The sequence below is a fragment of the Strigops habroptila genome, chromosome 7 (genome assembly GCF_004027225.2).
Source record: "Strigops habroptila isolate Jane chromosome 7, bStrHab1.2.pri, whole genome shotgun sequence".
Taxonomy (NCBI): domain Eukaryota; kingdom Metazoa; phylum Chordata; class Aves; order Psittaciformes; family Psittacidae; genus Strigops; species Strigops habroptila.
Window position 1 is genome coordinate 64605751 of NC_044283.2, and position 25109 is coordinate 64630859.

General features: G+C 38.1%; 1 protein-coding gene across 4 annotated transcripts in view; it reads left to right on the forward strand.

The window, feature by feature from the left end:
- Positions 1-25109, forward strand: part of INPP4B (inositol polyphosphate-4-phosphatase type II B) — a 309190-nt gene that overhangs the window by 261563 nt on the left and 22518 nt on the right. For all 4 annotated transcript variants that reach the window (XM_030492258.2, XM_030492256.2, XM_030492257.2 and 1 more), the window contains exons 21-24: positions 2407-2547; positions 5816-5913; positions 9656-9768; positions 14067-14221. In XM_030492258.2, the coding sequence (XP_030348118.1) occupies positions 2407-2547; positions 5816-5913; positions 9656-9768; positions 14067-14221 (507 nt within the window). The remainder of the gene's footprint in view (positions 1-2406; positions 2548-5815; positions 5914-9655; positions 9769-14066; positions 14222-25109) is intronic.

Here is a 25109-nt window from a genome sequence, read left to right on the forward strand (position 1 = left end):
TAAAAGAGATTATGATTTATTATTTACTCTCTTAAACATGCTGGATTTCTACACCCTGCTGCCGTGAGAGATCATAAAATGTTAAAAATTATGTACTGATTTTTCCTTCTCATTGGAAAATGTAGTAGCTACCTTACCCATCTCATGCCAAAACCACCTGGTATTCTGCACTGATTCTAGCCACAAAAAGACAGAAATGACATGGCAATAAAATTTACTGCTGTATTAGTGTTTCATGTTTAAATAGAAGCACAGGACCTTTAAGGTCTTTGGTAAATTAACATCAAACAAGTCCTCCAGATTTCAGTACTTTGAATTATTTTTTCTTTTTTTCTCCACCTGACTTCAGTACTATTCCTAGACAGCTCTGTCAAAGCTTGGGAGCCTTTTACTTACATGGTCAGAAATGAATTGGTTTCATTGTGCAATTAGTTAGAGATTTTTTTAAAGTTACCGAGGATTATCTCTGAGACTTCTAAAAATGTTTTGAAAAGAAGAAATAAAAAAAAAGGGCAAATGGTACCATGTTAATTTATCATGCCTAAAGGTCAGCATTTCGCAGTGTTCTTTCACACACTGAAAGAATAGTAGTGATTTTGGGGGTGTGAAATGTAGCAGTGCAGGAATTTGGTGGCATTTTGGTTCAGCAGCGTATGCTCTTTGAATTAGACTAAACCAACATTTCTTCTCAACCTCATGAAAGCACTCCATCCCAGAACAATGTCCTGGCAGTATCTGACAGCAGCTAGGAGTGCTCACATGCAGGCTGTGAATGAATACGAAGATCATTTGAGTTCTTCTCTGTCATCCTTGCTCATTCTTCATTTCCTTCACACGGGTGAATTAATTAAACAAAACACAAGCCAAATAGACTTATCTGGGGAGTGAAACTATTTCTTCACACACACACCCCCTTTTTTTTTTTTCCCCCGTCTAAGACATGTATCCTCCATTCAAAACTGATAACCCCCCTCAGGAGGGAGCATTTGGCATTTGCTCAGAGATTACACACTAGTTCTAGCCTGTACCAAGGCAGAACCAAGGCATATGCTATTGCCCTAGTTGAATGTAATTACAATTCAGTCACAAGTCTCTACTGGATCTGTTGTATTTTGCTCTAGGATATGTGGACAGGATAGAGGTGCAAGTACAACCATGAACTCGTCTAAGCTAAAATGCTTATCCGAACACCTGCTCTGAAATAGTGCCACTCATCCCTCCAGCTTGCCAAGGCTGTCAGAGCTAGTGCAGAAACTGCCCTTCTTCTTCGAGGTTTTCTGAGTTTTCTCTCCCAAATCCTACAGTTGGATAATCCAGATTGTATTTTAATTATTTAGCAAGCATGTGATTGATTAAAATAAGGGTTGGAGCGACTTCATGATAGAATTTTTTAATAGCTGCAAACAGTTTTCCAGCTGCAGTTTACATGCAGAAGTTGTGCGACTTCCTAGGCCTGGTTTCTGTAGGTAGGATATAGGTCCTCCTTCCTTCCTGTTGCTGTAATACTCTTCCTTCTTGGTGGTGTACCGAATGTGTTCTGCAGGAGAGAAAACCTCAGTCTTCGTTATCAGTTGGCCTTCTTTGAATGATTAAAATGCCAGATCCTGGAGACAAATGGATTTGCTTCTAGTCTGTTCCTCTTTTATTAGACTGATTGCTCTAATAATGGAAAGAAAGCTAATAAACCCCAAGTTAACAGCATGCTGTTCTTTCTGTTGTGGGGTCAGGCATCAATCCTCAAATTCATCTTGGAGGGTTTCACGTAATAAGAATTTAGAATGGCAGCCAAAGTAACATGTTTTTCATAAAGTCAGACCAAACACAAACATATAACCACAACTGCTCTATATTATATTTCTTCTCCTAAAATAGGATTCATGTTTGTGTAATGAGCCTTCAATTATTATCTTCACAGAGCCAGTTTTGTTACTGGTAATGCTTTCTATCCCCCGGGAGAAAACCCATCCACTGAAGAAAATGGGGAATTTTGCTTTGAGCTTTTCTGAAAGGTTTTTGCTCATATTGCGTTTAGAGTGGATACAGGATCAAGGCATGACTTCTGAAAGGGAGTTGTAACTCAGCAAGATACATTTTAAGATTTGAGAAGTTCTCACGTTTTGGTAGCAGAAGACTTTTTACTGCTTTCATCCTTGGTCCTATTTTCACTTTGGTAAAGAAGTCACTATCAAGAGCGTGTGACTATATTTACCTGCCTTTTTTCCGTATAGCTCAGTTATGCTCTTAAAGCAAGCAGACTGAATCATCACATTTTATGGCTCGAAACAATTAAGGGGAAAAGGGAAGAACTGATTTATAAGTCTCTATGTTCTCTATAATTTAGGAAGGTTATAATTTCAAGCAAACTAATTGATATTCCCATCCTTTTTCATCTTTTTATTTTCTTAGTGAACATTATGTTATAGAGGTCCAGCTTCCAGCAAAGATGTTTGAATTGCTGCCACAAGAGATTAAAGAAGGAAAGCTACTTCGCATGTATCCAGTACTCTTTAATGTTGGAATCAATGAACAGCAAACACTTGCAGAGAGGTAAGAAAAAATCGTGTTTCATTTTCTGCCCAAGTATGCTGTGCTAGTACAGGATATCTCCCAGGATTAAAAATAAAACTGTTTTGTTATTTGTGGTTGGACAATCTCACATTTGCTTGGTGTGTATTTTAAAAAGTATTAAAGGACATAAGCACAAGCTTATGAAGCCATGCAAAATAATGAAAAGTCCAAGTGAAGATATGACCATATGCAGGGGTGCATTTCACACAGCCAGTGCCAAGTTTCCTTTGGATACACATATTAAATGAGTTTCTATTTCACGGATGTAGAAGTTTGTTTCAAATATGAGTTTGAAAATTGAAAATTCTTATTATCTTAGAAGCAGGGTTGAAGATGCTGGGCAAGTAATAAGCTAGAAAGATATCATTTTTCTCAACTTTTTAGGGCTTTTTTCCAGGGTTGAGGAGTGGTAGTTAATAACAGGGAATGCTTAGTAATATGTTTGTAGAAACATGAAGTCTAATGTTAAAGTTCTGATACGCTAATATTAATCCTCTGAAAAGACTGCTGGAAACTAATTAATTAGCACAATAATAGTCAAAGTTTCAGCAGCCTATTAATTTTCCAAGAGAAGGGTATCTGTCAGTGATGTTTAATTATCAAGTTTGTGCAATGCTAAAACTGCAAGGTAGACATCAACAATGAACAGTTACTTTTTCTTTTCTTCTTTAACTGGTTTTATTAACAGGGCATCAGAGAGACATTTATCATTAGACTGCATTCACTACAAACTCAAAAGCAAAAGTGTAGCTGGGGAAATAGAGCGAGATAGTGAAAAAAGAAGTTAACCTGGACAATAGGCAAGAAGTTAAGCACAGCAGGAGTTTCATGTCCTGTTCTTTGCAGACAGCAGAGTAAAAGCAGTCTTCTGTTTTTTAAGGAACACTTCTAAGGAATGCCATCAGGTATCTTTTTGGATGTCTGTGGGAGACTTCTATGAATTGTGAGTGGTGATGTATGAGAAAATTTAGATAGAAAACTGAAATGAGAGACATAGGCTGAATCATAAGATAATAAAACCTGGCATTTTACTGTTGAAAAAGTTGAATAGTGGGTTAGAGAACTTGAAACATTCTTGAAAATTAAAATGGCTTATACTTGATGCCATAAAGAAGGGAAAAGTGATGCTATGAGAGGAGTGACATGAGCGAGGTGATAGGGTACAACATCAACAAAATGAGTCATGACAGTTGTGACTGGGGCACGTCAGGTTTCCCCAAAATCAGAGGAGTATGCAGTAATGAAGAAGCAAGTTCATGACAGCTTACATGGGTGGGATAGGCAGGAAGGACTGTTACGTTACAAATGTCCTGAAGAAAGATTTTACAAGATTTCAGAACAGCCTGGATATATGGGGGTTTGTAGAGAGGAGTTGATGTGAAAGATGTCTGGCTTGCAGGAGGAGTGGCAGCCTTGTTCACAGTGGTGATTTTACATTGTGGACAAAGAAAGCTGTGAATGAAAAATAATATCTGTAGGTCTATAAATAAAAATATATATAAAAATATATATATGTATCAAAAAAGTCAAGTTGAATTATTCCATGCAGAAACAGTTTTTTCTGCATTCACTTACAGGTGTAAACGTTAAACTTAATTCAAAATACTGCTTAGCTCCTAAAGCTGCACCTTTGTCTTTGAGATTGGAAACACTGCACATGCTTTTAGGTAAAAAATATTTTTTGTGGGGGAAATGAACATGAGAAGAGAAAGAAAATTTTGTGATAAATTTCTAGAAAATGTTGCTTTATTTAGATGAAAACATCTCTTCATTCAGTATAGTGCAGTTGTGAATGTATCTGATTTAAAAGAAATATTTTCATGTGACAGTGCAGCAATGGCTATTGGGGAAGTAGTCTTTTCCCTCTTCAGCACATTTGAATGTTTTATTTCCTTCAGCATGATATAGCAGTACATTTGGTATCTTCTGATTTGTGTTCCCTTTTCTCTACCTGGTGGAGAAAACTTACCTGTCCGGAAAAGATTTACCTGTCCATGTCTCTCTTTCTGTACTCCACCATTTCCTTCTCTGTCTTCCTTTTCTTCATTTCAAGGCTATTCTAAAGATGAGTCCTAACTGCCCAAGGGACATTCCTGTCTTTATATTCATATCTCTCACAGCAGAGGTATCAGGAAATTTCTATTATATATTTCTTTTGGTTTTAGCTTATATTTTCTACAACTTGGGTGTTGTAGAAATTCTGATTTCGCTAAGAAAGATACTTGCCTATGTAGCTATGGTCGGTTTGTGGATAAGTGTAATGGCATCCTGATGTTGTCTGGATTTTCTGTGAAGTGCAGAATAACAGGGGTTAGGGGATGTGTTCCCAGCAGACTCTGCTGCTGCAAGAAACCCCAGAACATGTTCCTGAGCCAGCTGCAGCACTGTCAAGCGACTGCTGAGGTCTGTGTGCTGCAGCAAGCTTAGATGAAGACGACTGAAGTCAGCTAGCCTGCAGGTCATAACTCTGTGAAGCTTAATGGTAAAATCACTGCTCAACAACAGAGAAATGGTTCTGTCATTGGTTTCAGATACAAGAAACCAAGATAACAGCTCAGGAGCAGTGTAGGGCAGAAAGGGCCCAGAGAAGTAATCAGTTTGACTATTTATAGCAAATATTCTCAGACCAGAGCAGAAAATATTTCTTCAGAAGGTTTTCCACCTGACACTTGAATATCTTCCATCTTGTGTGGCTTCAATATTGTCCAGCTCTGGTAGAAATTAATACACTTAAGCGAGAGCAGCAGTAAGAGATGTAGAAGTTGGTGTTCTCTGCCTGTGGTGCCATTTGAAATTCCCACAAAGAGCCCTTGCATTTATTCAGGATTTGTGAAAGTAAAAAGAATATGTGCTTTATTGAATATTTGTCTTTAAATGGATTATTTTGTCCATATGATTTTGGAAGAATTATCGATGTGTGATGACCTTGTTCCCAAATATTAAAGTATTAGTTACAAAGCATATCAGAGATTAGCAACTGCATGTTTGGCAAAATCTAGTACATTCAACACTGGGGGGGAGGGGATTAAAATAAAAAATAATCAAAGTCCAGTGGAAGGTGTCCTTGCCTGTAGCAGGGGGGGTGGAACTGGGTGATCTTTAAGGTCCTTTCCAACCCAAACTGTTCTATGGCTCTATGATTTCTATATGCGAAGAAATCATTCTGAAGGATAATTTAGCTTTGGTTTAGTTTTGGTGGTTTGTTTGGGGTGGTCTTTTCCATCATTTTATTGTGCTTTTTTTATAGGTTTGGAGATACCACTTTGCAGGAAAACATTAACCAGGAAAACTTAGAACTTCTAAAAGAGTATTACAAGCTGTTTACGGAAAAAATGCCTCCTGATTGTAAGTACAAAATAATGCAATATGCAGATGGCTTTGAAAAGATATGATAGATGAAAGATTCTAAGAAGGTAATATTACCACAGTATTAGTGTGCAGCTTTTAGATTTAGGCCCCAGTCCCATAACTTGTTCCATAAAGTTAAACACTGTGCCTGTACACAGCCCTGCTGAAGTCAGTAGTGATTGCAGGTCCAGTGCCACAGCAGAAACTACAGGGAGAATGAAACAGCGTAATGATGAACCAAATAGCTTTTTTAAATTACTAGCTTTTTATGCTTTTTAAGATTTCAAGTAGAGGACAGTCTGGACCTAATGTATTTGAACAGAAATACTTGGTGGGAATTTTCATCAGTTTCAGTTATTCCCTCCATTCTTATTTTGCAAATGTATTAAGGTATGTCAAACCACTGAGAAATTGGCAGATGCAAATGCAAGCAATGAGCCACGTCGTAATGTCACTGATGTGAATAACCGGGTTCCATTAGAATAGGCCCTATATTCCAATTTTACAGAAATTTGCTATCATAAATATTACTATTCTGTTACTCTGATTCTTGAAAGCAAACACTGAAAAGACCATTTGTATCAATCTAATCCTGTTAAAGTGGTCTAAATGCCTAAACTGTATTCCCAAATGTTGCAAATTTTACAGCCTGATTTTAAATAGCTTGGATTTAAGCCTCTGCTCCTTCCACTCGTGTAAGGGGGCGGGGATATGACTCTTCTGAATCTAAAGGTCTGTCATGTTACAGGATTTGCACATGCCTTCTCATGGTGAATACTGCCTGTTAAAATTCCTTTCAAAGCTTCTGTTCTCATACAGAATGCCTTGTGTTGGTTAGTTTTGCAAATTATCCACTACATATATGTACTAGGAGTTATATCTAGTGTGTCACTGTATATGTGTACATATTTATCTTTTATCTCAGGATGATTTTCAGATGTTGATAACTGTGACAGAAGTGAAAGTTCTGTTCTTAAACAGTGGGCAGTACGCCCACCCGTTCACCCCCAGCTCTAGGATTTCTAGGATTTCTACAGAGAAACTCATACAAGAAGTTAGTAATTAATTTAAGGGAATCCTGCCAAGAAAGCATCCTGAAAAACTAACCTCATCTGGGGTTAGGTCTAAGGTAGATTTGCTACCTCATAAATGGTTCAGATTATATAAAAGCAAAAATTTGCATGCAGATAGGATTGGCTGCTTTTCAGTAACAGAAACTAACCTTGTACTATCTTCCTGCAGAAGGATTATTAGTGAGCCACACAGTCTTCCTGGACTTCTTCCAAACTGTGCAGGCTTTTAAGAACTATGCTTATCTAATTCATCATGTCTTTTCTGGTTATTATTACCTTCTTGCTTTTTCTCTACCTCTAAGATCTGAGTCTGTTCTTCATCCAAATTTTTACAAAAGACGAAGCACCTTCTGGTTCCATTGCTCTTCTCAATAGCTCCCTGCCATTACATGGAATCACACTTTTGGCTTGGAGAAACGTGCCTTTTAAACCAGCTCCCTGGGAAAACGAAGTGAAGCTCTCCAAGTCATTCAGCTGGGGGAGGACTTCAATTCCTCCCCTGTCCCCTCACCTCTGTGCTCAAGTTGTTAAGAAGCTAACCCTCCATCCATGCTGGCAGCAGCCCTGGTGTTGTGGCCAAGTGAGAGCCATTCAGCATTGATGGCTCCTTGATGTTTTTTTCACACCTTTCCAGATAGTTTCCTGTAATGCCAAATCTGTACTGCAAAATAAATGCAGGACCCAGCTCACAATGCTGTTAGTTACAAACAGTGCTCGTAAAGCCAGGCAGAATTTAAGGACTCACAGCCCTGTTGACCAGGCTGTTGGATCCACCACCCTTAGGCAGCCTCACTTGCCTTCTGCTTCATTTGTATATTCCATTTCAAAGAATTTATTTTCCACTCCCATAAAGGTATTGCCACCTTTACTGTTAGGTTTTCTTCTCGTCTCTGTAATTCTGATTGCAAATAATATTCTAGCTTTCTCTCTCTTCCCAATCACTAAAAGTCTTCAGCCGCATGTAACTGTCTATGCCAAACACTGACTTTCCATCTTCTTTTAGGTGAATATGCACCGTGTCACTCACCTGTTTCTTAATCTCTTTAATTATCTAATAGGAAACTCTGAAAACTGTAAATAACAATGTGCTTCCAGAAAGATTCCTACTAAAAATGCCAACCAAATGTAGCACTTATTTAGGCACCACAATAGTACTGCTTTTATGGAGTAGCTAATGATAGTAAGGGTAGAAAAAATGTATGATTGTCGTTTAGGAGTACCTAATTAATTGAAAAGAACAGTTTAGAACTCAATTTAAACAGCTGAAAACAAGAAGAAATCTATGTCATGAGTGATATTCAGTGTTGCTGGTTTGATACCCAACACCCCCAGCAACATCAGTTTGTCATTGTCCCATAGGAGGAAGGTTTAGAAATCCTGCAAGCAAATAAAGATTTTATTCCATAGCATGATAATGAACGTAGTGGAATATGCGTTTTCAACACTAAGTCTGTGAGTCTGTTATGTACTTCCAGGCTTTTCCCCCTTATAATCTATGAGAATGATTTGATGGTTTAATGCTGCTTTATGACACAAAGAATTTAAGTCATCGATCATATCCAGTCAAGATGCAGCTCCTTTGCTGATATTATAAATTAGGAGAATCTTACTTTACCTGTGGTGAAGTCATCTCTCCGAGATGATGCATTTTATGCTGTGAACAAAAGGAAAACCGCTATGAAGCAATAAAATGTTTACCTAGTGATACATTTCCATAATCTGGAAGCATCTTTTTAGAGTACTCATTGTATGCGATGTGTTTGAAAGAAACAGATGCAGGATAAGTATAATAGTCTAGCAGGTTGTAATGTATTTTTATATGCTCTGCAGTATCTAATTGTCTGATCAGGAATTGTAATACAAAGATAAAACAATCCTCATTAAGATTATTGCAAAACTAGTTGGAATGTGCTTTTTCTGCATTTTTTTTCTTTTTGGCAGCACAGTATGAGTAAGGCACCTTAGGCATTTTTAGAATAGTTCTTCTTGAGTATATTTAAATTACTTCTTACTATGAATCACGGATAGGGGAAACTACAGAATTCATTACAGATAAAAGGTAAAAGCCGGTTGATAAGAGGGATCATTCCAGCTGTGATCACGTTAGGAGAATGGATTTTGACCTGCATTAGTACTTGCCTCGTTTTTACTCTTTGAATTGAATGTAAATCTTAGGCTTGGGGCTTGAAGAAGTAATTTTGAAAAATAGATTTTGATTGTTTCTGTTGATTTTCAAAGCTAATGAAGATAATGGTAACATTAGAACAAACCCCTCCTGTATATACCCACAAAACAGAAGAGCAAATTAAATTGCTTATTCTTGAATTACCACTAGACATCCATGATCACAAAATGTCAGCTCAGCTGCCATACCTAGGGCAATTAGGTATAATTTTGGATTTTCAGTAAACCTGAGATTATTTTGTATTTAAAAATTAAAGTTCCTCAGACTGAGAAATATCCTTTGTTACATCTGGGGGGATGTGCGTGTGGTGGTGGTGGTTAGTGTTGTTTAACCCTCCTCTTATATTAGGAAGTAAAGTGTCATTTTCAAACAAAAATGAGATGTAACAAAAGCAAAATATTTTGACTGAAAAAAAATCATCCCATCAAAGCAGATTTTTATAGTCTTGGTTATTTCTCTACTCATCAACCTTTTTTTCCAGGTCTACCACATTTTCAAGAACAAAATGATTTAAAGGGATTGCTAGAAAATCTCCATCAAAATATCCAGGCCAAAAAGAGAAAGAATGTAGAAATCATGTGGCTGGCTGCGACGGTAAGCCCTCTCGTTTCAAATGCGTTCACTTGATTTTCGTATGCCTGCTGATACTGTAAGCGCAATGCATTTTGAGGATATGATTGGGAAACTTAATGATTAAAGTAGATAGGCTGAAGTGGCTCTCTAACATTTCCATTCTGATGGGCTCTCATCCCACTCATGCATATATCTCTTCTTCCTACGCTTAAATTACAGATATAATATTTTTTCTGCTTGCTTAACTGGTAGAACTGGCTAGAATTCAGAGAGATGGGCTTGGTCACTTTGCTGTCCCCTGCATCCTCCAGGCTCTTTACTGCAAAGCTTCTCCTAGGCAGGCAGTCCATGGCCTGTGCTGCTGCTCAGAGTTGTTTTGTCCCAGACACAGGATTTTTCATTTAGATCAGTGAGTTGTATAACAGGGTAAAAGAGGTTTATGTATTGTTTGGGGCATGTTTTTAGTTTAACTGAGTCCAGTTTTAGGCAGAGGAATCCCTTCATCCCCAGAACAGGCAGAATTAATTCTTTGATGATTGTGCATAGGTATCGATGTGTCACTTCATATGGGAGAAACAATGTGGTATTCAGCTACAGTATCTAACTTCTTTTGTTTGCTTAAAATCATATCCATTCTTTGATAATATAAAATTTGGATATTCAAAATACCTTCCTTTTATTGTTTAATGTCCATAACCCTTGAGGACATGATTACTTGCTCTGGCTTTTGCTTAATCTTGCTCTACTCAACTTTTGGTTTTCTTCAATTGAGGTACACTTGTTTTATAAACAAGTGTTTAATTGTATCAGCACAACTTCTTGTCAGTCACATTTTATGGGGTTTTTTAGCAAGTGTCACTGTGACAGCCACTCCAAGGGCACTGATGAGCTTTATACGCAAAGGGCAGACGTTCAGGCACAGGGAGAACACAAAGAAAAATGTTTATCAAACAATGAGTGATACTTATTTTGCTTCATTTACGTAATTCCTTTTTGTTTCCCAATTCTGTGTTAAAAACAAGCAAACAAAATCCCCAACCAAATAAATGACCTTAGATGTTTATAAAGAGCTCAAGATTTTCAGGAATGTGGAATTCAACCAGGTAATAAGAATAGACACCCTTCATATCTCTGACCGTTATATAGGCAGACACTTGATCTTTACTGAAATTGAGGCAAGACCTTGTGTTTGGGGGAACTTTCAAATGCATATACCCTTCAAGGCAAATAAGTGTTTGATAAAAAATAGTAATTAAATTTTCCATGTCTTTTCATTAACACAAGGCACAAGACAATGTTAGCTATGTCTTTGTATTAATAATACTGCTGTAATTTTTTATATTGCTAATAACATTTTGTCTTGTGCTTAATAAATATTATCACATGCTATTACAGTATAAATCTGTTGTGAGTAAAACCAGAAGCTTTTCTAGCAGTACAAGTTCTGCAGTTACTATGAAACATTGCTTTTTAAAGAAGTAAAAGATATATCAGTACAGGATAATGTAAAATGAGCTGTATGAAAATTTCCTTAATCTTTGGCGATAGAAAGTTGTCTTCTACCATCTGTTCAGAATTCTCTCTGAAAACAATTTCATGGGTAAAAAGCATTCTCTGAACATTCAAACTGTTTCAGATTTTTCCTTCACTGTATTCTACTTCTCTTTATGTTACCTTACTGTAACTTTCTGAAATGAGTATTTCTTGACTCATTGATTTACACAGTTACATTATATTGCATTTATTTATTGGAAAGTATGTATGGATATCACTTTGTTTTGCAGTAGATTCTGGATAGATATGCATATGTATCTGCACCTGCATGTAATCTCTGTTGTAATGGGACTCTGAGAATACAGCTGTGTTTTAAAAGTCAGCTTTTGCAAATTGGTGTCACAAATATTTCTTATTCTAAATATAATGGGATGGAGACTTAAATGTTATATTCCGATTTCCAAAATTGCCCCTTCATCTTTTGTCATAGATCAGGAGAAATAATTAGAGAATATTCTAGAGCAATGAGATCATTGTTTGCCCATTTTAATTATTTGCTTCGTTTAACTGCTGCTGCTTAGTGATCTGAGTCATTGTGAGGATTTATCTGGGCCAGCCTATCAGGTTAAGTTATGCTTCTCCTTAAATCTGAATCTAAGGATTTTTTAATTTGTTTAAGTGAACAAATTGTTTTCTATTTAATCCACTTTAAAATGATTGAGACTTTTGTACTGAGCTTCAATGCAAAACAAGTTTGTGGTTACAGTCATTTGCTTGTTGTGCCTAGAATGCTTCTCAGTTAAAAACCGACTCTTCTAGCCAGCACTTTTTATGCTGTCAGCCCAGATTTGGGATTTAGTCTCCCTTCCCTGCATCAGAGGCTTATCTGGAAGAATTACCTGGTTTTTTTCTTATGACTCATTCACTTCAAATAGTCACAATTACTCATGGACTTCAAAATGGACTAGTGTAAAGAGAATTAATCTCTTCAATTAAACAGTTAACTTCTTTCACAGCATTATCTAAAAATGTTGTCTTATAGTACTTTATTTAAAGCGTGATGCAACTTTCCAAATTTTTAAAGAGATTCAACTTTCAAAATTTTGAATTATAGGAAGGAGGAAATGCTCACAGGTTCTCCTTTACTAGCCTTACTTCTTTGGGGTCAAAGTTAGGTTCAATTCATTACTTTCCTAGATTCAACTTTTGAGATTAATCCAATTAACAGATAAAAAAGTGTTTATCGGCTGAAGTGAGATTATAAAGTTCCACCTTGTAAGATTCCAAGTAAACCCTTGATAGCCAAGCTGGGAAGTCCCTGAGGATGAAGCTTAACTGCTGTAATTTATTGCCTTGCCCTATTCTTGTAACTATTTCCTTTTTAGATACCATTATAGCTATGATCATCCAGGCATAGGAGCAAGCAAATAAAAGTATTACCTTTTCTTAGGACAAATTATACCAGGGGAAAGGTAAACCCACACTTGGGCACACCAGCTCTCCTTCAAAATTTTCTTTTTCTAGTTAAATATTGTTTGAACCCAAAGCATAAAATAATGGGCTGGTACAACCACAGATTGATTCTTAAGGTGAGAAACTATTCTCAAAAATATGTTTGCCTTATTACTTATAATTGTGCTAAAATGTGCAGTGAAAGTAGACAATCCGTGGCAGTCATTTGTGTGAACGTTCAGTTGTTCTGGGTCATGCATGGCACAGTTTACCTCTTAAAAATAAGGACCATATTTAAATATAGATGTGTCTGAATCCGTACCCTCATAAGAAGTCAGTCCTCTATGTTCATGAGCTTGAGTTAAAACTTGCTGAAGTTTTTCTTTGCTTTTCAGCATTAATTAGGTGTTCAGACAATTAAGCTCTGATTGAATAGGGTGGTTCTTACAGAAAATGAGGAAAAAATTGAGGCAACTTTTCCTTCTATAGTCTAGGCTAACACAAATGCTTTATATTTCAAGTTCAGGATGTTGGATGCAATGGTTTGGTAAACTGCAGTCCATGCACACGTTTTAGTGACTTGCTTAAAATGCTTAGCACGAACAGTAGTACATTTTGGTTTTAGTTTTGTTGGATCCACCACCAGTTTCTTGCTTTGCTGAGGGGGTGGTGTTGGGGTGGGCAGGAGATAGACTTGAGTGCAATTGCAGTACAAGATTGTGTGCAGCGTGCTCTTAAAATAAATAAGGGCTTTTTTTTCTTCAGTGAGCAAGTTATTTGTACGTTTGTCTTCCTAGTGAAAGCCTTGAAGATCTGCTTTTAAAATATGTCATTTGGACAAATTGGAAATGGGCTATAGAGCAGTAGCTATAATCTTTTGGTGCTATTTTAGTGGAGGGTTAATGCTGCAAATTGATAAACATTGTCATGGCTGCCCCATCCCTGGCAGTGTTCAAGGCCAGGTTGGACACAGGGGCTTTGAGCAACCTGGTCTAGCGGAAGGTGTCCCTGCCCATGGCAGGGGGGTTGGAACTGGATGAGCTTTAAGGTCCCTTCCAACCCAAACCATTCTATGGAAAGATAAATTTGCAGTTCTTTTCAGCACATTTTCACTTTTTGTGGCACTGCGTCAGGCCAGCATGGGCATCATCCTTGGAATATTAAAATCCCCACGGTAGAGTTGACTGCAAAGACACACGTCAATAGCCGTTGGAATTACTACCTTTTATAGCTTTTTTCTTCTTGAGAAATACTTCAGTTCTCTGTATTTCTTGTCTGTGATTGCAGAACTGTGGGAGTTTCAGAGTCTGCATGGTGTGTAGAGAACACAAAGTGCGAAAAGGGCAATCCTTTGACATCTGCCTGTGTTTCAGATCTGCCGTAAGCTGAATGGAGTCCGTTTCACCTGTTGCAAAAGTGCCAAAGACCGGACATCCATGTCAGTGACGCTGGAGCAGTGCTCCATCTTGAGGGATGAGCATCAGCTTCACAAAGACTTCTTTATTCGGGCGCTGGACTGTATGAGAAGGTATGTGGAGATCTTTGCGTATCCCTTCCATTTTGAGCTAAGCCAGGAACGAACTATGGTACAGAAGGGTCTAAAGCCAGTTGCAAATGCGTGATAGGCCCCAGTCCTGATTTAGCAGAGAGCTTGACCAGCAGCATGCCAGCTGGTAAGTCACTTCTGCATGCCAGGGCTTTACAACTGTGTGTTTTAGCACTAATAGTTTCTGAGATAGATATGTGATACCTTGGAAGTGTCACCACTGACTGTAGAATTTGAGCAAGGTAAATAGCAGTTATTTTAACAATTTCGTAGGCTTTCATAAGACTTAAAATTTTAACAACCTTCTATGACAGTATAAATTAAAAAAATATGTTAAGTAACTTGTATCAAATTTATACAAATATTGTGAAAGCAGTGTAAACATTTTTTACAGATGGCAATTCTTATTATCTCGTGTTATTAAAAATAAAGTTTGTTTGGACTGATGGTGGTTGCCATTAATATCTGATAAAATCTTTACTATGCTTTAAAAAAAATAAATTTTTTAATTCTAAATTACAGCTATGCAGGAATTGAGGCTGATGTTATCAGGAATGTGTAATTAAAAGATGTAAAGTCTTCTGATTGAATGACCCTGATGAATAAAAAAAAGAAAACATTGAGCAAACAAGTTTTGATCATGAAATGAATTCAGATGCTATATTCTCTAAACAAGCTTTCATCATTGGCTTTAATGAGTACTGCAGTGTATTTTCTATAAGAGTTTAAAAAATGTATCTACAACGTTCAAATTAGGTCACTAGCAAATAAAAAAGGTCACTGCAAAACTAACAGAAAATGTTCTGGTCAGTCAGCACAGAATCATGTCTTGCAGTTCTGTGAAACACAACTTGTTTGTATGTTGGATTTGGATCATACTAAGTAAACAATCACGTTTAAAGTCTGTAATTGGTAATTCCTGACCTTAATGTTTAGTATTGTCAGATCAGGTGTTTAATGTCTATATTAACACTGTACGTTTACACAGGTAGGGTCCTTTTGAGAGTAGTTGAGCAGAGGACTGAGATGGCTTCAATGCAGGTTTGTTCTGCAAGGTGCTGATGCAGTGTCCTGTATTAAACTGAGGTGTATCATTTTGTACGTACCTTGCAAAAATCCCTTAGTCTCTGCAGTATTTCAGTGAGTGAATGACTTTGTGTGCAGTCTTTCATAACCACATATTTTACCATTAATGAACAATTTCTGAGTTTTCTGTGTTAAATTTCATTTGTGTTGGCATTTCAAATGTTGGGGTTTTTTTTCCTTTTATGTCTCCAATAAATACAAAAGTCTGTAAGCTACAGTAAATTACCAGATACAGGCAAACTAATTACATGAAACCATTATTATGTTAGAATAGCATAGAGTAGTAGATTGGAAAAGTTTCACAGATACAAATATGATTTTAAAAAGAAAAAACAAACCTGGTATTTGTACAAACTTATTAGTATGAAAGTGTAGTAGGTTTTTGTAGACTAAAATGTAAGTGACTTTGAGTGCTTTTATATCACATAACTGATCTGAAAGCTGAGATTAACACATCAGTTCTGTTTGAAGCTAGCAATACATTGGAGTCACAGAAGAATGGTGAAAAGCCCAGAAAAAAAATCTGGAGAAAACTTCAAAAAGAAATGAGCAGATGGGTATATGAGGTTGAAGCACCATCACAAAAGTTACTTCTATGATTTTGCTGTCATTTTAAACAGAGAAAAGTTCTATCCTGCTAATAGCCAGTAAATTAACTTGAAACAGCCTTGAACTGAAGTTAGATGCTGTGTTGGATGGAAGGTAATAATTTTGGCTTAGGAAATTGTAGGGTGGTAGGATTGTCTGGTAGGATTGTCTGGTGGTAAGGTTGTCTGGGATTTAAAGCAAGAGCCTTGCAATTAGTGGCAGTGGCATACAAAATAACCTGCACCATCAGGATAAGAAATGAACAGATCTTTTACCTGTGCGAGTTTTGATCTGTATAACATTGTTCACACAAGTGGAGGTTAAAAAAAAGAAAAGGCAGCTAATTTATTTTTTTTCTCATGAGCTGGCAAATGAAAACCCAGAAATTCAGAATAGAAAAATAACAATGTCAAATGGGGACACACAGTGCTTAACTCCGTGGTACTCTCACCAAGAGCTGTCTTTAGGTGCTTTTTTTGGTATCTTTGGTGCTACATACATTCAGCAGGGACTGTTTCTCCCTCCCCACTGCCCATCTGTTGCTGGAAGTGCTTCTGGAACAGTGCTGGATGACACAGGCTTCCCTCCCTCGCCACCACTGACTAGGTGGTGTGGCAAGGACCCTCCAGCTGGGCTCTCTACTTGTAGGCAGATGGAGAAAGGTCATTTGCAAAGAAGGGCAATTTGAGAGAGCAAACTGGGGAGGAAAGAGCAGCCAGGCAAAAGAGATGGGGGGGGAAAAAGCCTAATTTCCACAGGAAGAGAGACGGCGTTTCAGCTACATCTCATGTAGTTTACCTGAGAGAAGTTTGGCAGCTATGGTTTTGAGGTTTGTGTGAATGAGGTCAACAGACTTACTGGATAGTCATTGTGATGCTTGATCCTTTCTTTTTGTTTGATTGCTATTGCAGAGTGTTATTTGAAAGATTATGCTGTGCATTTCTATGCTTTTCATTGGCTACCGGTAGAAGCTTTTAGAATGATTTTCACGTCTAAAGGAACCTAGTTTGTTTTAAGAGCAGACAGACAAAAACTCCATTTGCCGTTTAGTTTATGATTTTAGCAATTTTCCCCTGATGAATCTTGTCTAGATCACTTAGTTAAACTCTGTCAATCAAATCCCTTTATGCTGATTGCCACAAATCACTTCTAAACCTTTCAAAAGAACAAGTAGAACAGAAAAATTCAATTTTAACATCCAGAATCCTAATGGCCTGGATTGATCTTTGAAAGGCTTCTTTCAAGAGTGAACAGTAGGAGAGACAGAGTACTGTGAAACAAAGTGAGTGGTAAAAGCAAATGGTGAATCAAAAGCAGCCTCTATTGGAAATGCCACAATTTTGAGATACGAAAATTACAAAGGTGCCTGTGTAGCTGTAAAGCTTTTTCTTTTCCTGCCAGTGCTGACACAGGTTTGCTGGCTGTTGTAAAATGGAAGCATGTGCTTATGGGTTTGTGTTTTCTGGCCACCAGAAGTTTGGAGATATTGGACTTCTGCTGCTTTTCAGCTTCTCTAATGTCCCTAGAATTTCGAGCAAACCAGAGGCAATTTCAGATGTTTTGGTGTGTTTGCTTTAATATACATTGCACAATGCTGTTTTGGAAAATAACTGCCAGTAGCTGTTGTTTAATGACTTAGTTTGTAAGTGGAATCAGTGGCTTGTAGTGATAAACTGTATGATGTTTATTGCTTCCTAAAACGAGGGGGGGGGGGGAAAGCTGTACAAAAATGTTTCCATTAGTTGTCCCTTTAGCACATGAAAAATGTGGTGAAACAATGAGAGGAATTCCAGCTTTATCACTTATAGTATGTTATACATGGTTTTGTCTTCTGGGTGCAACTCTAGCCATTATGATGATGCAGTTGATGTGTGTGTGAAGCGGCTGTTCCATAAATAATTCTCCATATTGTAGTTTCCTTGGTATGTGTATGTGACATCCATTGATTTTAGTGACAGGCATAGTGCAGAATAAGGAAATCAATACATTATCCCCCTCTGTATCAAGTACTTGCAGTTCACATCATATTAAAATCATATTTATAATATTGCTGATGCTTTCAGATGATAATCTTTTGCAGTCATCAATACTCTGTCCTTGTTTTTCCCTTCCCCAATATCAGAATATTTCCTATTATTCAATGCTAACTATATTCCAAGAGGCAGTGAAGAGACAAAACTGATTTACCTGAGTTCCTTGCAGTATCTGTCAAAGGATTATGCTTTTTGTCTTTAGAGCTGGCCACTTACCAGGGAGGTTGGATCCTGGTAAGCAGCACACTAGAAGCAGTTCTGCAAAACTCATTGGATTTTCTTTTTTTCCCTTTTGTTCTTCTCCGAACCTGTTTAATTTTAAAGTTTCAGTGGCAGGGCTCCTTTTGGAGGCCTTGGGTAGTGAGTAACCTCAGAATCTCCCGGGTTTTGAGCATGTTTCCAATAAAGCCTCAAAAGTAAAAACAAGCAAATGAAATGACAAATCCACTGTATACGGTGAAGCCTCCAGGCTTTCAGCTTTATCATCATTCTTAGTAGGGCACAATACCTGTCAGGTGTTTCAGATATTGAATACAAAATTTGTCTCAATGTAGGACACACTGTTTTCACTTGAAACAGCAGTCAAGGATATTTCAGATTATTTTAGATAAATTGCCTATCAAAAATCTGATTGAAGCATAAGAATGAATGGTCTGGGCAACAAGGTATGGGATTTTGATGGCCCAATTATGAAGCAAATAGTTCCTTTTTAAAGAGCTGTTTGAGGACATCTTTTCTTAGAGATCATCTCAAAGATTTGTGGGTTGTAAGGAAGGGGTAGCTCTAACAGCTCTTTATCAGGTGCTCTGGGCAGAATCTATAAATCCAGGCTGAGATGACCTTGGCCATGAAGGGCCTATATCAAACAGCACAGAGTTGCGATTGCTGCATGGGCTGGGAAGCAGAAGCAAAGGGGCAGGATGAGAGACTGGGATCCACGTGCATATCTTCCTCTGCCTTTCTCCCATCTCCCAGCTTTCACCCTGCCCCTGTGAGCTTGTGGCAATAGATGCTGTGCGTGAGGGGTCACAGGAGAGGAAACCCTTGTTCTTCTCTCACATGTTTCTTTTTCCAGCCCATCTGACTGCCTCCATCTTTTTTTCTGAGAGTATTAGCACAGTGTAAACAAAACTTAAAAGGGAGAGCCTGGATTCCGACATCGATTTTTCCATCTTTCTATGGTTCTTTAGAAACTTAACATTCCTATTAGAGGCACAAACTTTACATGGAAAGGTTTGCCTAATTACCTAATATATTGAAAGAGGCCTGGCATGAAGTAACAGCGAGGTCTAATTTTGGTGCATTGGTGAACCACCATCAATTTTGTTTTCTAAACCTCAATTACTACCTTTTTTTAAATACTAACAGTGTGCAGAGGAAAGGAAAACAAAAAGGAGAGATGTCACAAGATGTAAGTAGGATCAATGCAATTGGCACCTTATTGGAGTCTTTTAGAATAAAGGTCTACTTCTGAGCATCTTTCTGGAAGGAGGAGGAGAACTGCAGACAAGCATGTTGACAAAGTATCAAACAGTAGCTTGAAAAGGCTGTGTTAAATCTAAGGTTTTCTAATATAAGTACTCAGTTTCACAGAAATTATCTTTATAATGTGTCTTTAAAGCAATGCTCTGTTTTTTAAGACTTAGAACAACAACAAAAAGAAAAGCCACTAAAAAAAAAAGAAACAAAGAAACCCAAACGCACTCTATTTGCACCTTGTCAGGCTCAGGAAGTTCATTGGTGAGGTTCAGGCTTCTACATGGGCAAATTAGGTAAGTGAAATTGGCAGTTGTTTTGTAATACGTTCTCACATATTTTGTCTGCTCCACTGGGGTCAGATGTTCGAGTCCATGTTTTGCAGGGGAATATTTTCTAGCTGACTGCAGAAGTTTCATTTCTCTTGTACCTCATTTCTCCAACGTCTTCCCAGATACTGATTTCAGACTCCTTTCTGATCAACACCCCAGTCAGAGTCCTGAGAACTCTCTCATGAGAATGTTCACATCTTCCTCTTTTTCACCAGACTATTGCTTGAATAGTTCCCTCTGGTTGCTCCTTCCTCCTTTGTGATGCATGTGGCTGCCTTTGTCTTCTCCAGAGCTCAGCCCCTAGCTTCAGTAACAACGTAGAGAGAACAGCAAAACACATCAGTCCCCCTGCCTCATTGCCTTTACTTCGCGTTGTAGTGGTCATCACCTGCGAGGGAGAAGAACAGCGAGGAAAAGTCTTTTCTAACCCCTTGACCTGGCAGACGCTCAGCATAAATTGAATCCTCAAAGCATGTACCTGCTGAATTTTAATAAGTCTTTGTTAGAAAGAGGTGATTTGAGATTCTAGCAGGAGCAGGCTCTTACAATAGTTGTCTCTCTCATACCTTTATTACCTTGGTGCAGAATATCAACTCCTGCTCTTCAAGGTAGAGGTTCTAGTAACCATCAAAAAAAAAAAAAAAAACTGGTTTTTTTTTTACTTCTTTACATGACATTTGAAATTTCAATTTTATCCATTCAAAATGAATGAACAATTGAAAGTAGAATCTCAATGGAAAACATTGTGTAACCTTAATTATAGTTGCCCTTCCCCTGGAACCTATAATAATATTCTTGGACTAATCACTGGGGAGGAAGGGAGTGTTCAAGGGCAACAGTAAAAAACTTTGCCACTCTTTGCAAGGAATATTTAGAGCTGTGACCCAGGCTCTGTCACCAAAACACTTAGCTTTTCAGCAGGCAGTAAACCAGAATTTCTCAAGTAAATGCATGGTGTTCCTGTTAGTCCAAGAGAGGAAGGTGGTACTGTAAGTAGTCTGTATCACCTCTACATGTTGACACCCCCCCTTATGTGGGCAAGTCCTTGAAATGCGCTTTCTTCTCCTTCATCGATTATGTAGGAAAGGTGGGTACTTTAAGAAGACTCAGAACCTGAAGGTAAATTTTAACTGATGAATAGTAAAACATACTAACATAGCAATTGCAGTGTATTACAGAAAAAATTGAAGTTCCTTTTCATTGGAAAAGGAACTGTTTGGCCATTTTGTGTTTTAGCTTTGTGACAACAAGAAAGAAACCTTGATTCCCTCTGATCTTTTTGCTGAAGGGAGTCTTTGCCCTCTGACTTAAACATGTATATGACACTGTTCTCCAGAGGAGAACCAGATTTAATGGAACTCTGATCATAAACTCGCCCTACTCTGAGTTCTTCTGCTCTGATTTGTACTTTCTGTTTCTGAGATAGCAACAAGGTAAATGATCTGTTACCTAGCCCATATTAGTATTTGCCTTATCTTGACCCAAATGAGACTCTAGAGACTTGAGCTGTGCCTTCTCCCTCAGTGCATGTTTTAATTATTCGGTCGAGGCAGTGGGAAAGGTGTGTTATTAATTATCAGGTGCCCGCTAGGATCACTTAGTTTTCAAAACCAGCCAAATGAAAAAACCTTATCCAATAAATTTGTTTTCCCGTTTAGTACCACAGTCTGTGTTTGGATCCTTACTAGTGCAGTGGCGGTTTTAGACTCTGCATCTTGATTAATTAAAAAAAGAAAGTGCTTACACTGTTTGCACCCCTAATGTAAAGTGTTTGTCACTTTTGTTGTGCATAGATTATAGGACCATAGACTTCACCTGCTATAGGTGGGCAAATCTGGCATGCAAACAGTCAGGTTATCTGAAGATATGGTTTGGTGTTTACTTTTGAGATTCTTCTAGTCATCCATGGAAGAGTTCATTAATTGCCTCATTCATTTGGTGCTTTAGTGCTTATGCCATTGCTTATTCAGATCTTCCTGTGAAAGACTAGGTCTTACCTGAAATCAGAAAATAGATGTATTTTATTCACCAGAGTGAGGAATACCAGATTTCTTCCTATTATATTTCACTTCTGTTAAGATTTTCTGGGAGAGTGTGTGGGAAAAGTCATGCATATTTATCATCTGTTAAATCTCCATGTGCCACAGCTGAATTACAGTGGCTTTGACCACGTACAGCTAAATCTCTCGGGAAAAGCCACACTGCCAAGTCTAAAATTTAGATAAGAAAGGAGCGGGAAATGAGAGCAAGTAGTAATAGCATACAATAACTGGCTCAAGTTATCATGGATCCAATCTCTTCAAGAATTTATCTGCCTCTAAAACAATATTCCTCTCAGAATAATATGACATGGGCAGGGAGAGCTTGTAAGTTCCTTCCTGCAGTCCCAGCCATGTACAGACTGTGGAGAAGTTGGAGGGGACACAGAAAAGAGTGGCAACTAGCTGCTATTCCAGAAAGGTGGTTTCATAATAGAAGTTCCTTCATTTCATCAGGGGAAAGGTGATGCAATGTTGGGCTATAGCTTCAGTTGGCTTGTGTAGAAAGCTAATAGACACTTTGAGGTTAATTTTTGCTCTCAGTTTAGGCTCCCTTAATCCCCTCATCCAACTTAGTTTCTTTTGGAGGAGTACTCCCTGCTCAGATAGTCATCATCTGTTCTCATCCAACATCCCTGTTCCAGTTTTCTTTCATAGGATCCCTGCTTTTTTTTATGCGTGTGATTGTTGTTGTTGTTTTCCCCTTCTGTCTGCTGCTCTATTTTCCTTTTCCAGTGAGCATTTCCATGTTTCTTTCTCTCCTGCAGTGTATGATATTGGTGTATAATGTGTTCATCTTGGTGTATGATATGTTGAAGAACTCCTCTGAGAGTAGACTTGCTTAGCTCAGTTTAGGAGTGAGTTTTAGTAGTGGTTTCTGGTCATTACTTTCTGTGGCAGCTCTTATTTGGTGAATGTCGTTTCATAAGTGTGTCCTCATCATTACAGCAACTGCTTTCACTGGCATAGCTAGCAGCAGCACATTGTTTCTCAGTGTTTCCTTGCCAGTAGAAGTCCTGGTAACTGTCAGCAGAGGAGTGACCAAAGGAATTTCCATTTGGACTGTTATGCACTTATTATGGATTTCCTATTTCCATGATGTTATCTGTAGTTGGCTGGAACTACACCCAATAACAGAGCCAGCAGCATTATATTGCCATCCTGTTCTCTCGATCATTCAGAGATAAATTTGGGAGATAATTTTGGAAACTTGTGTTCTTAATAGCCTAAGCCTCTGGTATAATCTGTGTGAATAGGAAGCGTGTGTTTATAAGGAAGTTAATGCAAAGGAAAGGTTAGAGCCCTCCCAAATTGCACAGCCAAATCACTCCACAGTTGACTCCCAGTGTTCTGACAGTTAAAGTGGTTTCTGCAACCCTGGGACTTAGAGGTGCTGTAGTTGTATTGTGAGTCCAAACATGGCTAGTGCCAGAATCACTGGGCACTTGGCTGTGCATCTGCAGTGCTGCTTTTGTGCCCTGCTGTGCGCTTACTTCCCTGCCAGCTTATCTTCTCTCCCCAACCTGGTGTTGCTGCCACATGCGTATTGTCTTCCAGCAGTGGCTTTTCTCCTCAATTGGAGATGCTCCTAATGCCCCAGGTAGGTGCCAGAGCAGAGTTTCTACCTGTGCAGGGCCCTGGGATCCCAGGCAAGGCTTAGCCAAGTTAAAGTCCTGTTGACAGGGGAGGTCGGAGTATGGGAAGTGAATCAAGGTTCCCTGTAACTTCTATCATGGGATGAAACATTTGGGGTATATGACTTAGCCCCCTAGTTAGATCAGCTGTTAATGAGGCAGGAGATGCCTCTGCCTGTGGTACTTGGAACCTTCACTTACCCTTGTGTGAAAAATTTCATAATATTGTGGTATTAGGGGTATCATTCTTTATTTGAATCGGTTATTTGTAGCCTTTCTTTTTTTATTCCTTGAAGGAGTAAATAGCGCTTTTGGGAGTAATTTCATAACTCCTGAAATATTCTGAACATCTGTAATTTTAATATAAACACTGTTACTGGCAGGACTAAAGCCTACCATGCCAACATAGCTCCATGAAGGAATATGAGGTCAGGTTTATGTCTCTTTTTAGGGTGGATAGAAGTTTTCTGTACTTTCATAGCTTATAGACTTTACTGGGGAATGATTGTCTGACGCCCAACTGAAGTTTTTCCACAATTGGGCATTTATAAGAAATCACCTCTTTCTACTCCTCTCATTCATCATACGTGTTTCCTAATGTATAAGCAGCTTCAGTCTCATGCTACAGCCTCCCCCTTTCACCATGTCTCTCTGCAGCTTGACTATTTCCTTACGCTTGTGAGAACATAATAATCTTTGAGGTTTCTTATCCCTCATTTGAATTCAACGGAAATCAGTTAGCGTGCCCAAAGGCTGCAAGAATACACAGATGCATCTCCCTTTGCCTCACAACAAGCAGTAGCATGTAACCTTTGCTTCTATAGAAAGACAGACTGAAAAGGCAGCAAATTATTAGCAGCAGTAGATCACTGAGCTGCACCTTGCTTTTAAAAAATAAGTATTTTCTCCTCAGCCACAGACCCACCCCAGTCACAGTTGATATGAGCATTGACATGAGGAACTTGTTTAGATTACTTAAAAAACAAAAAAGGTTTAAGGAGCAATCTGATCAGTCATATATTTATAAGAAAGGCCTTGCTCTAAGATCGTCTCATTAATAATTTGTGTCTTGGGTAGACTGGTAAGTCTGATGAAAATATATTATTCCTGCCAAAATAATGTTCTTTATATGCATCTTACAAAAAAAAAAAAAATCACTCCTTACTGCTCCAAAGTTGTTGATTTTTAAAAATTTAAATCCATGTATCACTCACTCATAACTGCTGACAGTGGAACATCTACAGATTACAAAGTAATCAGCAACAGAAAGGTTTGCTGAGCATCATCCAGCAGACTGCCTTGAGGTGGTATGGTAAGCAGAAGAGGGAAGTGTCCACAGTAGATTGTTGTGGAATGTTTTTCATAATACATTTCAGCCAGGAAATAAAAATCAGCACCTTTAATCTGCTTTGTTTGGGGAGTTTGTTTGCTTTGGGGTTTAGCTCACTTAGTTTAACCAAGACTGGCATGATCTGTGTTCTAAGGTTGTAATAAAATGACTGAGGGAAGCTAATAAAAATGGCTGGACTGGCACTCTGTCAAAAAGCATTATACTTTGAAATGATCAAAGTAGCATCAGACAAAGGCAGGCAGTTACAATATCATCACATTCGCAAAGGTCTATGAATTGAATCTGTAATTCTAGAAGAGTCTGCTTTGATAATATTGGTTGTAACTGGTTA